Source organism: Amphiprion ocellaris, chromosome 17 (assembly GCF_022539595.1).
Source record: "Amphiprion ocellaris isolate individual 3 ecotype Okinawa chromosome 17, ASM2253959v1, whole genome shotgun sequence".
NCBI lineage: Eukaryota > Metazoa > Chordata > Actinopteri > Pomacentridae > Amphiprion > Amphiprion ocellaris.
Genome location: NC_072782.1, coordinates 16,255,243 through 16,269,019, shown reverse-complemented (window position 1 = coordinate 16,269,019; position 13,777 = coordinate 16,255,243). Strand labels below are relative to the sequence as shown.

General features: G+C 42.8%; 1 protein-coding gene across 2 annotated transcripts; it reads left to right on the top strand.

The window, feature by feature from the left end:
* The first annotated feature begins 506 nt into the window (after positions 1 to 506).
* egfl7 (EGF-like-domain, multiple 7) lies at positions 507 to 13,048 on the top strand. 2 transcript variants are annotated; one of them, XM_023265157.3, is made up of 9 exons: positions 507 to 722; positions 5,265 to 5,516; positions 6,021 to 6,143; positions 7,094 to 7,206; positions 8,197 to 8,292; positions 8,383 to 8,586; positions 10,454 to 10,530; positions 10,877 to 11,039; positions 12,528 to 13,048. In XM_023265157.3, the coding sequence occupies exons 2-9, from the start codon at positions 5,437 to 5,439 to the stop codon at positions 12,545 to 12,547; spliced, it is 876 nt and encodes a 291-aa protein (XP_023120925.2). In that variant the 5' UTR covers positions 507 to 722; positions 5,265 to 5,436; the 3' UTR covers positions 12,548 to 13,048. The 2 variants fall into 2 exon arrangements, with proteins under 2 accessions (XP_023120925.2, XP_035801800.2); XM_035945907.2 differs by lacking the exon at positions 507 to 722 and adding an exon at positions 3,044 to 3,200.
* The last annotated feature ends 729 nt before the right edge of the window (positions 13,049 to 13,777 follow it).

Genomic DNA, 13,777 nt, shown 5'->3' with positions numbered 1-13,777 from the left:
TAAGATGGAAGCTTAAGATGGAAGAACTTAATAGTATGCATGAGTTACTTGGATACAAAGTTCCTCAGTTTGGTTTTAAAGATGCCAGAATAAAGATTTAGCTGCAGCTCTAATGAGACTGCTGAAATGTAGATCCCCATTAGTGATTACACTGAGACTCAGGACCTGGCTGCTATAGTTTTAAGTTAGTCAAGGTAAGACGTGAAAGTTAGCTTGAAGTTCACACTTTGTGCCTGTTTTCCTGCGGCCCGTGAAGGCAGCAGGAGGCCACGGGGTGAGGAGGCTGAAATCACTTGTCCCCTTCAAGATGTCCGAAGCACAATGGGGCTAGAAAAATGCCTCAAAATCAGATTCGCGAAGCGGTTTGAGCAGGATGGAGGGTGTTTGTGCAGGAGAGGGGTTTTATCAGCGGCAAACACTCACAGGAAGTCCGGTTTGGGATTGTCCGTCCAATTCCTGCGTTCCACAGGAAGCCCTGCATAAAAAGCAACTGAAAAACGCCCAAAGACATTTCATTTGCCGCCAGTCGACTTGCGGGGAACAGCTCGAATCACAGCGGCGAGGTTCGTGATTGGAAAAGCACCGAGTCGAGCTTTAAAAGACACCGGAGGGGACACCGGAGAAGACATGGAGGCCTCAGATCCACCGGACCGGCCGCTCGCGCTCATGGCCGCCGCTCTGCCTGCGCGCGCACACGCACCTGATGACCCCATCCTGAGAGGGTAAGAACCACCACTGTACACTATATAGTTAACTAACAGGGAGGGGGTAAATAGAGTAAAATACGTTTTATTCAAGGTAACTAATACTTTTTTTGCGTTTTTAATTCATTTATTGACCAAATATTTTAACACAATTCAGCCAGTACACCCAAAAAAGTCGCTCAAGAAACCTATTCCCATTGCTTAATCAAATCTATGGCTGCAAGATTTTAAAAATTTAAATTTAAAAAAAAATCTTATTTACTGATTTAGATCAGCTGTCTAAGTTGCAACTGTATTTTGATGGGTTTAGTTGTCATAATATTGTCTATAATTGCATCAACTTAACATTATTTCCAATTAAAACTTGAATGCATGCATTATTTTGGTCAACACTAAATTCAAGTTGAGCCAACTTAATAAAATGAACTCGATTACTGGATTTTTCTTCACCTTGAGGTCATGATTTCAAATCCACACCCATACCTGCTGAACATTGGACCGACTTAATTGTTTAAATTTGACAACCTAAAAGCTTTTATTCATAATTATGGTAATGAAGCAAATAACACTTTAAAAAACATCGTCTCAAATAACCAGTCCTTAAGTAGTAGTGCCTTCGATTGTGGAGGAAAAGTAAATTTTCCCAACTCAGTGTAGTTTGTTGGTAATTTAATTAGTCATAACTCAAAAAATGATTTGAGCTGTTGGTTTTATTTGAGCCCAAACATTATTTTTTCGAGTGCGGAAGGGTCCAGCTAAACAAACTCACTATAGATATCTAGACATGGGTGTAGATTTCCTTTGAACATCAAACTCTGTAATTCCTCCATTCTTGTGAAGTTTTATGCACCAGTTTGTTTCTTTTCTGCATCAATTTATGATAGTAATGCTTATATATAAAGAACAACACTAAATTTAGGCACAGCTTTTCATGTTTTTATTGAGGGTGCAACTAAATACATGCGTTCGATACCTTTTAGGGGGGATGTATTTCCTGCATCCATTCCAGAAATCTATGTATATGTGTTAATAGGCAGAAGCTGCCCGTAAAAAAAAAAAAAACAGCCCATATTGTTACCATGAACTGTGCAGTTGTGTAATAGTGACAGCCGTACAGAGAATGCTGAACTAAATAATGCATTGATAAAACAGAGTTGGTTTTATGTGCATGTACTGCAGAACTGCTGTACATATGACAGTGAAAGGACCTTTATGTACACATTACTGCACAAAAAAAACATGTTTTTCTTAAAACTCATGCCACAATATATACAAATAACCATGCACATACCTTTAAAATATTGTAAATCAACAAAAAAAATTGCCAGATTGGAACCTTAATAGTGAAGGATTGACTGTGTGCATAGGTGAACCAAAGCATGACATAAATACAGGAATAGCTTTTCCAATCACTATTATCATTTGTTATCAATTTAGGCTGGTTCGATACTCAGCTCGTGATTTGAACAGAGATTTAACATTTCAAAATCTTATTTTCTCTCTCTCTCTCTCTCTCTCTCTCTCTCTCTCTCTCTCTCTCTCTCTCTCTCTCTCTCTCTCTCTCTCTCTCTCTCTATCTATCTATCTATCTATCTATCTATCTATCTATCTATCTATCTATCTATCTATCTATCTATCTATCTATCTCTCTCTCTCTCTCTCTCTCTCTCTCTCTATATATATATATATATATTGTTTTTCATTCTAATTACTTGACTTCCTTGCAAAAGAGATTGTTAGACCACAAAAAGTTATCCCAAGCAGTATTATTTTGTGTTTTTGTTAATAGATGCACAGTTTCTCAGATCTGCCTTAGACAGTACAATACTCGTGAACATTGAAACTGGTTTTGTTTTGCTGTAATCATTTGTTTACTTCATACTGGCCATTATTAGATGTATTTCGATGGGTGATGTGGGGCGAAATCCACCACTATTGTTCTGTGCCAAAAAGAATGTATACAAAGTTAACGGTATGAGTTTTTACTACAAAATCCCAGCTTTTGTGTTAGAATTATTCCACTGCAGCAGCAAAGAGATGATGCAAAAGTTGAGGAGTTTGCTCATATGAACGCGTTTTAGAGCTCAGAGCTGAAAGGCAGACCCCTCCTTTGTCAGCTGCCTCTGTGGGATGTTTTTACGCACCAGTCAGCCGACAAAACCGCAGCTTGTAAAGTGTATCAGTGGGTTATGAATAAGAGAAACGGAGCTCTGTGTAGCGTTCAGAGCCTGTTCTGTGACGTCACACACGGGTCCCCCCCAAGTGCAGGCTGAGGGAGCCGCGGGACACCCAGCTGGAGGAGTGGGAGGAGGTCCTACCATCACCCCCCATGCGCTCTGACAGTCTGAGCTCCAGGACTAACCTGACTAGTAGCGGAGTTTTATCCCTGGACTTTCCCCTCCGCAGCGGAATATAACGGGACTAACTTTGCCGAAGCTCTCCTCCCTGCAGTGTGGGACTGGAGTAATCTTAGGAAAGCTGATTATTCATTGCACGGTTTGTGATTATTTTTCGTATCCATGCATGCGTGCGCCCTGGAGTTTGGTTCTGTAGTTATCAGCTTGTGCGTGCGTGTTCAGCACCCCTGCTTGTTCTTTACTGTAGAATCGTGGCTTTAATTTATTTCTTCTTTTACTTTAGAGTCATCTATTTAATGGGAGAGTGTTACGGAGACAGAGATGTGAGGGATGTAGGTCTTAACCAGCGCTGATCTCCACACATTATGCGTAAAATGTGCTGTAAAACAGCGCCCTCTTATGACGAATTCACCTGATGAGATGACAAGTGGGACAGAAATGACCAACATTGAGAACTGTGAGCTGAGCACACATGTTCATCATGATTTTAACCATCTTTTCGTTATAAACTGCTTTTTATTTAAACCAGAATGAGCTCCACAGGGAATAATATTAGGAACCCTCCCATAATTACGCAGTGCATCATGGGTTGTTTAACAATGCTGGTTATGTGCTTTTTGAATCCCAGAGGTAAAAAGAGTTTTAATGTATTTAATAGTCTTCCATAACAATAATAACAATAAATCCATTCAAGGAAACCGTGCCATGACACTCCCTACTGATACTAACTTATTGGACAAGCGTTCTCTCTCCCTGCAGCAGCTCTATGTGATGATGCCTGATTGTTGCACATCTGCACACACACACAGTCTTCAAAGTGGCCCCCTGCTGCCCCGCCGGTCCAGTGATTTGTGAATGAACACAGGCTCTAGATGTGCGTGTCATGTCTCCGGGCGAACAGCCAGCAGGGGATCAGAGAGACATGCAAGCTGTCATCCGAGGCTTAGCATCACCTCCAGGATGACTGAGGACTCTCCAGCAGGCTACAGTCCCGTAACCTGCCATCACACCCGGCTGGCTTTAATGCGCTGCTAGAGATTTCCCCCGGGGTTTAGTATCTGCTCTGTTAAAACACGCTTGTAGGCGAGCATCTGAGCAGGAGCAGGTCCAAGCTGACTGTCATGCACTCTGACTGTATCGAACTTTGCTTTAATCCTGTACAGTATGTAATAATCTAATAAGGTGTGAAGGGATATGTGCACATTGCTGTGAAATGAGAGTTTTTTTTGTCTGTGCAGGTGCAGGCCAGTGACTGCTTAGCCTGGTTTGACTTCAAGAACTCAGAACTTTATATACATTGCATAGATGAAAGTACGTGCGCTTATGGATGCAACCAGAGATCAGTAATAGCAACAAGCGATCCAGCCGAGGGCCTACATTTACACTAAGACCAACACACAAATCTAAATTTACAGTGTGAGCAAACTAACCCCGCGGTTTAAAGCACAAATAATACATATGTCAGGTTTTTATTGCTGCTCATAAAAGACATCACCACCCCCGCTGCTCTGTTGAAATCACTCACCAGGGAAATACGCTCAATACATGAGAAAAATGAAAAGTAGGGATGTTAGAAGTATTGATTATGGTAACCTTTAAGAACAACAGTTTAACAGTGAAACCACATAAAACAAAACCACCGCGTAATTCAGTTGTTGCCTGACATTTTAATTAAAGACAAAAAAAGGGCATTTCTCTCATTCTTGTTTTTTGACCTCCCACATCCTCCACAGAACAGCGTCTCCCCTTTTTATGGTCTCCATTCCCGGCATATGAATGTGACCGTTTTGCAGTTTGACTTCCTGCTCTTGAGTCTTTTGGTTTACACGTCTGCGGTTTTTCACCCTTTATCCTTTAGCTGCCCTCATCAGCTGCTAATCATCGTAAATGACAGAGCTCCTATAGACACGCAGCGGTTAACATTTTCTGCCCAGATTAAATGTGCTCTAATGCTTTGGAGAAGCGGTTCGTGCTCGGCTCTCTAAGACACGACACAGCTGACACTGACAGTCCATCCCCTTTGTGGTCTGTTGCTTCAAAGCTTTGACCTGCGGCTGCAGAGGAATGAAGTGTATTCCATTCAAGTTTAAACTCATGGAATTTATCCTCTCGTTCACCTCAATTTGTAGCTCGTGATGAGCTAAAAAAAAGAAACACACACTGCTGAATTTTTTGCTTTAATACATCTCAAATCTTCTCACAGGTAGCTGGAGTCGCCCTCCTGAAGGGAAACGTACATATTCAGCGTGAGGAGACGTTGGCTTCCATCCACAGCCTCCTCCTCCTCCCCCGTCATCCTCCTCTCCTCTTCCCTCCGACTGGCACAGAGACGAGTGTGAGAGACCCAGCGAGGGAACGTGGGAAAGAGGAAGACAATGTACCAAACGCTGCTTCTTTCCTCCTCCCTCTTCATCCTTCATGTGATGGGCACTCCCCAGTTCTTCGCTCACCACGGGTAACAGCTCACTTAATGCTCTTCCTGTGTTTATTATGGCCTGTCATTTCGGTCGGTAGCTCTGCGGTGACTTCGGCTTACAAATCTGTCATTCAGACCTGTTTGTTTTAGCAACGTCTTCACCCGACTTGACATTTTCAGCCACTGTGAATACATACAAATTAGCCACGTCCTCTCTCAGGCCCTGCATTCACACCAGCATGGGCAGCCTCAGCTTGTCATTCTCACTTGATTTGAAAGTAAACCGAAAAGCCGAATGAAAGGTCAAGTGGAGACACAGAGGCCAAAGATCAGCTCTTTACCCTGACACATTCAGGAGTGATTACACGGGTCAGTCAGGAGCGATTTGAGGCTCTAATCTGGAGTTTTTCAAACCAAGTGGCAGCCACTTAAAAGCTTTAAATATCTCCATAGAAATGACTTACAATCTGTGAAAAAAATCCTCAGCTCAGCTTCCGGTGCACAGGCAGATGAAGTGTTTGATCTCACGTCTGCCTTTTGCAGGAGGAGGGTGTGTGGCCGAGACCTCCGTCACAGCGTTGTCCTGGCAACCGAGTCATACGTCCAGCCGGTGCACAAGCCCTACATCACCCTGTGTCAGGGCCATCGCTTCTGCAGCACATACAAGTAAGTCGCACTCTCTCCGTCCTCCAGCACGCAAAACGCACACAAACAACAACAGAAAATTGCACGTGTTCGGCTTTTGTTGGACGAAAACCAACTAAACCGCGCAGCCAGGCATTTGCACAACGGGGCTTGGGCCTCACAGTGTCAAAACAGTGCTCTAATTAAGCCATCTCGTGCTGTTTATTTGATTAACATGTAAACAATGCTTGACATGCTCAGGAAGGGAACGGATGGGGAGTGCAGTCGTAAATAGATCTCGACTTTCTTCTACACACACATAAGTACACATATTGCACTGAACTGGGTCATGGTGGCACATATTTGGGTGGAATCTAAATATCAAATACTTTGTGTAACTACGGGAAATGAACTGCGAGCCCACAGAGACCACGGCCGTGTTTATTTTGGACGCCGTCTCCCTCCATACTTATACACTCTCAGCTCCAATACTTTCTAGTCCCCCTCCTTTACATTGCCCCAATTTTAATCTATTTTAAATCCTCACTCAGTAAAGTAAAATCTAGTTTCATTTTTGGATATTTTCAGCCTCATTTTGTGGGTAGGCCTTAGATAATTACGGGCCTGGGAAATTATTTGTTCCTTTTGTTTTCGGAAAACACATCTCGGGTCAGTGCCACTTTGTTTTTAGCTCTTGTCTGAGTTTATCGGCCTGTATCTGCAAGCTAAACATACCACACACTCAGCAGGCTGCGGCAGAATCTCAGATTTTAGATGTGATCTCCTGCCCCCCTGCACCCTCCCTCCATCCCTCTCTCATCTCTGACACACTCTTGGAAGAAAGCGCTCCGTGGTTTCAGTTTTCCACCAAATTCCCGTTCTCTCATCAGTGTGACAGAACACGGAAAAGGATTGACGGGATCAACCACCCACATGAGGGCAGTGAAAGTGACCAGAAATCCCTAACTGCGCCCTGTGTTTTGTCTCCACAGGACTACATACTTGGTGGCATACCGGCAAGTCAGCAGAGCAGCGTCCCCTTCGCATTTCTATGCAGAGTGCTGCCCGGGATGGCGGAGATTTCACTCACACAACTGCAACCAAGGTAACTTGAAGGGATGTGTGATTGGTGTAAGGGTTTCCTGCACCTGCAGAGTGGAAGAGCTTCAGTGTTTAAGTAATAGTTGTACATTCTGGGAATCGTGCATATTTGTTAGTTGTGTGTACACTTGATATTTAGCCATTGGTAACAGCTAGCTCAGCTCAGCATTAAGACCAGGCTACCAGTAGAAACTGCAGGAAGTCACTGTTGCCAGCCAAGAAATAGTCCAACACATAAATTCGTTTTTATTTTTTCATTCGTACTGTTTCAACAACAGTAGTCTGACCCCCTAGATGTAGACTGTAGCCATTTCAGCTGTGCATTTCACACCTGCAACTGCTTATAAAATCTCCTTCCCTGCATGAAACGACAACCTTTGAGCATGAACCTACATGCTCAGATTGGCACATTATAAAGAATATTTGGATCATGCAATAAGGCAAGCCTACTTTGTTCTTTCAGTCAAGTAGACAATTCCCTTCGTCCCTATTTTTCCGGGGCACCATTGCTGCATCCTGGGCTTAGCACCTCTGACGACAGCTGGTTCAGTTCAAAGAAATACAAACAAGCCAGTTCATTTTTCCAGTGCAGCCAGATCACTGTGGAGAGCTCTGGAGAATGGAGATACAGCATGTTAAAATAAGCCTGTTTTCCAAAATGAACTTTCTCTTTAATGTTTGAATAGCTTCTCTGTTCAAGAGTTCCATCTCTTGGAAAGAATGTAAAAAAAAAAAAAAAAACATATATCCCAATACCCCAATATGTAATTTAACTACTATGGTAGATTTAATGTTAGACTTAATATGAACATTAGAGAACTTCAGGGCTCCAGTAGGCAGATTTTAGACAGCAAGGCTAGCGGCATCCCCTTGTTTCAAGCCTTTATGCTAAGCTAAGCTAACAATCCCCTGACAGTAGCTTCATACTAAACATTCTTATATGACACTGATGTTGATCTGTACATCAAACTAACCCTTTAAATGTCTCCCCCAGCTGTGTGTGGACAACCCTGTCTGAACGGAGGCACCTGTTTAAGACCCAACCAGTGTGCTTGTCCACTCGGCTGGACGGGACGTCAGTGCCAAACAGGTAAACACACATGCACATTTACCTGCACAGCCGAACGCCAGCCTGCGTGTGCATATTTACACATGTTTTCGTGTCGTTCTTGTCTGTCAGATGTTGATGAGTGCGGTGAGCAGCATCCGTGCACCGAGCAGTGCGTGAACACAGCTGGCAGCTATAGATGTGCCTGCAGAGAAGGATTCAGGCTCGCCGGAGACGGCCACTCCTGTCAAAGCCTTTCTCCTCCTCCTCCTCCTTCCCTTCCTCCTGCTCCCTCCCAGACCAGCCAGGCAGCAGTGGGTGGTCATACTGATGCGGGTAGGACAGGAGAGCATGCGTGCGTTCACACAATATAATTTTGTGTTCCACAGCAGCAAAGTGTCTGGACAGAAGAGAGAAACATGGCCAGCTTCGCGGTCCATTATTACTTTTGGTACGCGCTATGCCACTCTCAACTCGTACCGTGAGTAATAATGCACTGCGACTGGTGCCGACTCCAGACAGATTTCTTGTGGTCTGGTCCCATGTGGTGAGACTGGGACCAGTTGGACTTTGATAATGACTCAGTTGACTCCTATGAGCCCTGCGAGTAAAGCAAACATCTGCCTCTAATAGAGCTCCCGTGCTAATACAGACATATTTTTATACCACACACTCCATTGGGTTCCATAGAAATGTTGCAATGTTGTCTCTCACCAAGAAAAAGTCTATTTTCATTCATGTGTGCTTCTTGTATCTTAGCAACGAAATAATACAACCCCCCTCCATGTCTACTAATGTGATAGCTGACCTCAAGATATTCCTTTTAATACCTATTCCGTGCCAGGAGTTTTGTTCTTTTGGGAATTTAGGCAACACGAAACCTTGAAGAAGACTTACTTTTTCCAGCCTTGAGGATTTTTGTGAGTCACAAAACCGTAAAATCCAAAAGAGGACACAGCCTCCTTTACTGTCAAGAGGAGAAATATTTCTATGTAAATATGAAATCGCCAAATGTCTCAGGCTCTGTTCCAAACCCAGTTTCTATTTATCACCGTTTCCGTGAAGAAGACACACTAAACTCACACAAACTGAAATTTCTCGGCCGGACGAAGACTGTCGGCCTCCACCACTCTACGTGATACGGAGTGACGAAAGACTTGTAGGAGTGCTGAGTCAGCGAAAAACACAGGAAAAATTCCCAAAGAAAAGCCAAAATGTGACAAATCTTTTTACTTTATTACAGTCACCAAAGGTTATTTGTAGGAATTCGCTCAATTTCACCGCTCAGCTCTCAGATGCCAAAAATGATTATGCTTTTGCAAGATGTTTTTCCTTGAGATTGTGTTCACTTATCTGTACATATGCACACATTTGAGGGAGATTAATATTAGAAATGCAAGTTTAAATACTTCAAAAGTAGACCATTACTCTCACTTGGCCTAGACTCTTGGACTACATTTCTGCATTTCAGTCTCTAAACCCTCCCGCCTCCCCGTTTTTTTTTTTTTTTTTAAACTCCGTTCTTGGCCAACACTTGTGTTCTCATTCCAGCTCCATCAACCCTGTCTGCTGGGGGTCATCGCCACCCCCCTCCCCCCCTTTTTTCCTCCTCCTCCTCCTCACCCTGTTTCTCAACTCACTCCTGTCTCAGTAATGGACCACATCTGGGAGAGATTGAACCTCTCTCGGTCCGTCTGCAGAAGCGCAACCGGAGAGCAAAGGGGGTTCCTAATTTTGCATCTCGATCTGCCTGCACCGGGGACATTCCCCTTGGGTGGAGGCAGCCAGACACTTCCTCATAGCCAATGCTCGTTCACAGGAGCGATGGAGGTTTGCCCGTCTATTTCTGGTGACCTCTCTTTCAGCTTGTGTATCAGCCTTTTCAGCCATTCCCATATCTACAGTTCCCCTCCCCTGTGCCCTAAATTCCCCCGGTCTCGCTGCAGCTCTGCGGTCCTTCTCCTGGTTCGTAGTTTAGCTCCAGCGGTCATGAATCAGTCAAGGAGAGGGATTGATGAAGGCAGGATGCTCCCAGGAATCTTCTGCAGTATAAACTTTAGATCTGAGAAAGAGAGGATTAAACATTCCCGCATTTGATCTATGCCCTAACCCTTCCCTCCCCACCTCCATTCGTCTACAGAAATTCAAACTCCGTCGTCGCCATGTGCTGATGTATACGTCTGTGTTCGTGTGGTTTCTCCAGGTGGAAGTTTTGGCCTGGTGGAGAACGTGACGGAGGAGGTACAGAGCCTGAGGAACAGAGTGGAACTCCTGGAAAAGGTAAAGTCGTGAACACATGTTTCAAACACATAAAAGCCCCCTACTCTGATACCTCCCAGTCTCGCTCACCAGGAACACCTCTGGTCCTTATATACGTGCACGATATAAAATCCCACTTGCCGTTTAATCCCCGAACCAGAGATTCTTTGAAATGCCAGACCTACAAAGTGGCTTTTTGAATTTTTTACGGGTTTTTTATTAAAATCCTCCTTGTGTTTAGTGAAACAAGCATAAAGAGCGAATGAAAGTCGAATTATTTTTGTTTACGAGGTGATTAATAGTCCCTTTCTGGAGCGTTTTTTACTCATTTTCCTAATTTCCCCTTCGTGTTTCTCCATCTGTTTAGAAGCTGCAGTTGGTGTTGGAACCCTTCAGCAGCTTCTTCCCGCTGTCGCTGGACGAAGGCTTGTCAGAGAAAACCACCTTACTATCCCACTCCTTCCAGCAGCTAGACCGCATCGACTCCCTCAGCGAGCAGATCGGCTTTTTGGAGGAGCGCCTCGGCACATGTGAGCGACCACAGGCTGACCTCTGATAGTTGAAAACGTTGCATTCAGAGGAGGGAAAAGCCGATATGTGGCTGAGCACCATGGGAACTGTGTTTCCCAGGAAGGCAGGATTCAAACTTCTACAAACCGATCAGGGACCATTTGAACGCTCAAATAGCACTCGTCCATAATTTAATACAATTTAAATGCATTAAAGTCCATATTAATAAAAATCCAATAATATAATAAAATCTTTTGCATGTAATGTAATAACCTCTTTGGCTATGACATAATACAATGAGGTGTACAATCAAAGTACAAGCGAACAAAGTTAAACGACATACTTGCTTTTAAATTTTAACCTAATTAAGACATCAAAGATAAGATAATGAAACTGAACACGAAGTACGTCTGATGTGGAAGGTAATGACATTAGTTTTGCAATCGCACAAAGAAAAGTTGGCTTAACAAAGTTACCATAATTCAACCTGAAGGGTGCAGAATTGTATCAAACGTCATAATAATCCAACCAAAAATCAAAAACATCAACTTCAATGTGCTTCTAAAGGAAAAGGCATTCGATCACCAAATCTGGTGGGGTTCATCCTCCTGAGACCAGGAATATTTAATGGCATTCTCTGTAATAGCTGCTCAGATGTTTTGGACAACGTGTGAATCAAAAGTCACACATACCACTCCTTAGTCAAACACAAGCACTGAAAGCCCTTTATTGCTGCAGTGCAACTGTGCCTCCACACAACACTTTTTATAACACGTTTGGTCATAAATTGTGATCTCATTCAGGGCTGCAGTTACTTGTGCCGCGGCTTCGGAGTCTTTGCAGGCTACTTAGTGCTTAATTAGTGCACACGGTTAATAGTATGAACCTGAAGAGCATGAACGAAGCTTGTTTTTACCATTTCTACCTAATTCAGAGCCCATTTATCAATATAATTACACTTTCCGGAAATTTGTCTTGAAATATAATCAAATGTGCATGTTATTCAAGTTGTGTCGGCTCCGTTGCAAATTAATTGTATATATATATTTAATTTAGATTATGTTTCACACCTCATAAAAGCTGTATTATTATACTACTGCTTATCAACTCTATTTTAAAGTGGACTTCTTGCAGTTTCCATTTGCATATCAAACATGCTGTGCTGGAAACTCCTTGGTGGATGTTTTTTATTACATTACCAGAGTTTTTATTATGCAATAACCTTCATCACATTTGGTTTTATTCGATTATTAGATACTTTGTGGGCCTTTACAAACCCAAACTATTTAATGAGACAAACTTACCACTTGCATACAGCCTCTTATTAATATTTTATTTTGAAATGCCCCCCTTAGTCAGGATTACAGTTGAGATAATGCAACATATTGCTACTCCCATGAATGAAAACACTGTGAGATATCACTGCTTTTCACTTGTATCATTAAATACACAACTGGTCTATAGGGGATAATACATTGCAGTAATGCTTTCCATCTTCTCCACTGTAGGTTCCTGCCAGGAGAACTAAGCGCTGAACATGGCCGACATTATTTCAAGATGCCTCCCATCAAGTTAATAATGACACAAACCTGACAGACCGTACGTGCCAAGACGGCTGGTGGTGTTTGTAAGAAAGAGGCGGCAGAAGGCAGCCTCAGTCCTCAACAATGCTGTGATGCAATCGCCGCACAAATCATGTGATTTTCACTACTCCCGACAGGTTCATTTGCTTCTTGCGTCAAATCGCTGTCAAATTCCCCGATTTTGTAACCGTACCTGCGGCAGGGTGGGTTTCACCATGACATCACCCCTGCAGCAATCTAAACCAAAACCTCCTTGAGGGTCAAAGGTCAAACTAGCCACTTAGTTTCTGTGTTTGTTTTACATCAGTGCAGCTGTGTCCTCTGTCAGATGTGGACATCTGTATTTATCTATTTAAATTATGATCACTTGTAGTTATTTCTCAATGCTCCAATAGACATTTTTACCTAGTTTTGTAACTTTTGTAATAAAAACTCTTCATCTGAAACACTGTGTGTGCTCACTGTTATGACCGGGCTACTGAATGCTGCGTGTAAATGCATAATTTCATCTGCAATGTTGATATAAGTATCCACAAACTGGTACCACAAACCTACTGACTCCAGCCACAACATGAAAACCAGTGGCAATGTGCAATGGTTTGCCGGAAACTTTGAATTCTGGCATTCATGTGGATGTTACTTTGACACGTATCACCCACCTAAACACCTTTACAGACCAACTACACCCCCCAGACTCACCCAGCAGAACAATTCACGCTGCTACACCACAAAAATTGCTCAGGAATAGCTCGAGACACACAACCAAGAGCTCAAGATGTTGACCCGACCTTCAAACTCTCCAGATCTCCAAATCTGGTTATAATGCTATGGCTGTTCAGTGTACAGTGCATACTGTAATCAGTGATAGAAACATGCAGATCTGTCACATCAGTACAGTGAAAATACACCAAGAGCCAAGAGTACACAAATTATGCAGAACAGCCCTTTTTAAAGTGTTTTAATACGTACAGAATTTTATTGGATTTATTGGATTTTTACTACCTATGTAGTAACATATAAACAGCATTTTAATCTCATTTGATTAAGATGTAACTGATACCGGCTATTTTATGGAATTATTGTGTTTCATTCTTGAAATCAATGAAAATAGAAATACGTAGAAATCAACCTTTAGGGGCAAAAAAAAAAGGAGTCATTGCTACATAATAAAGAAA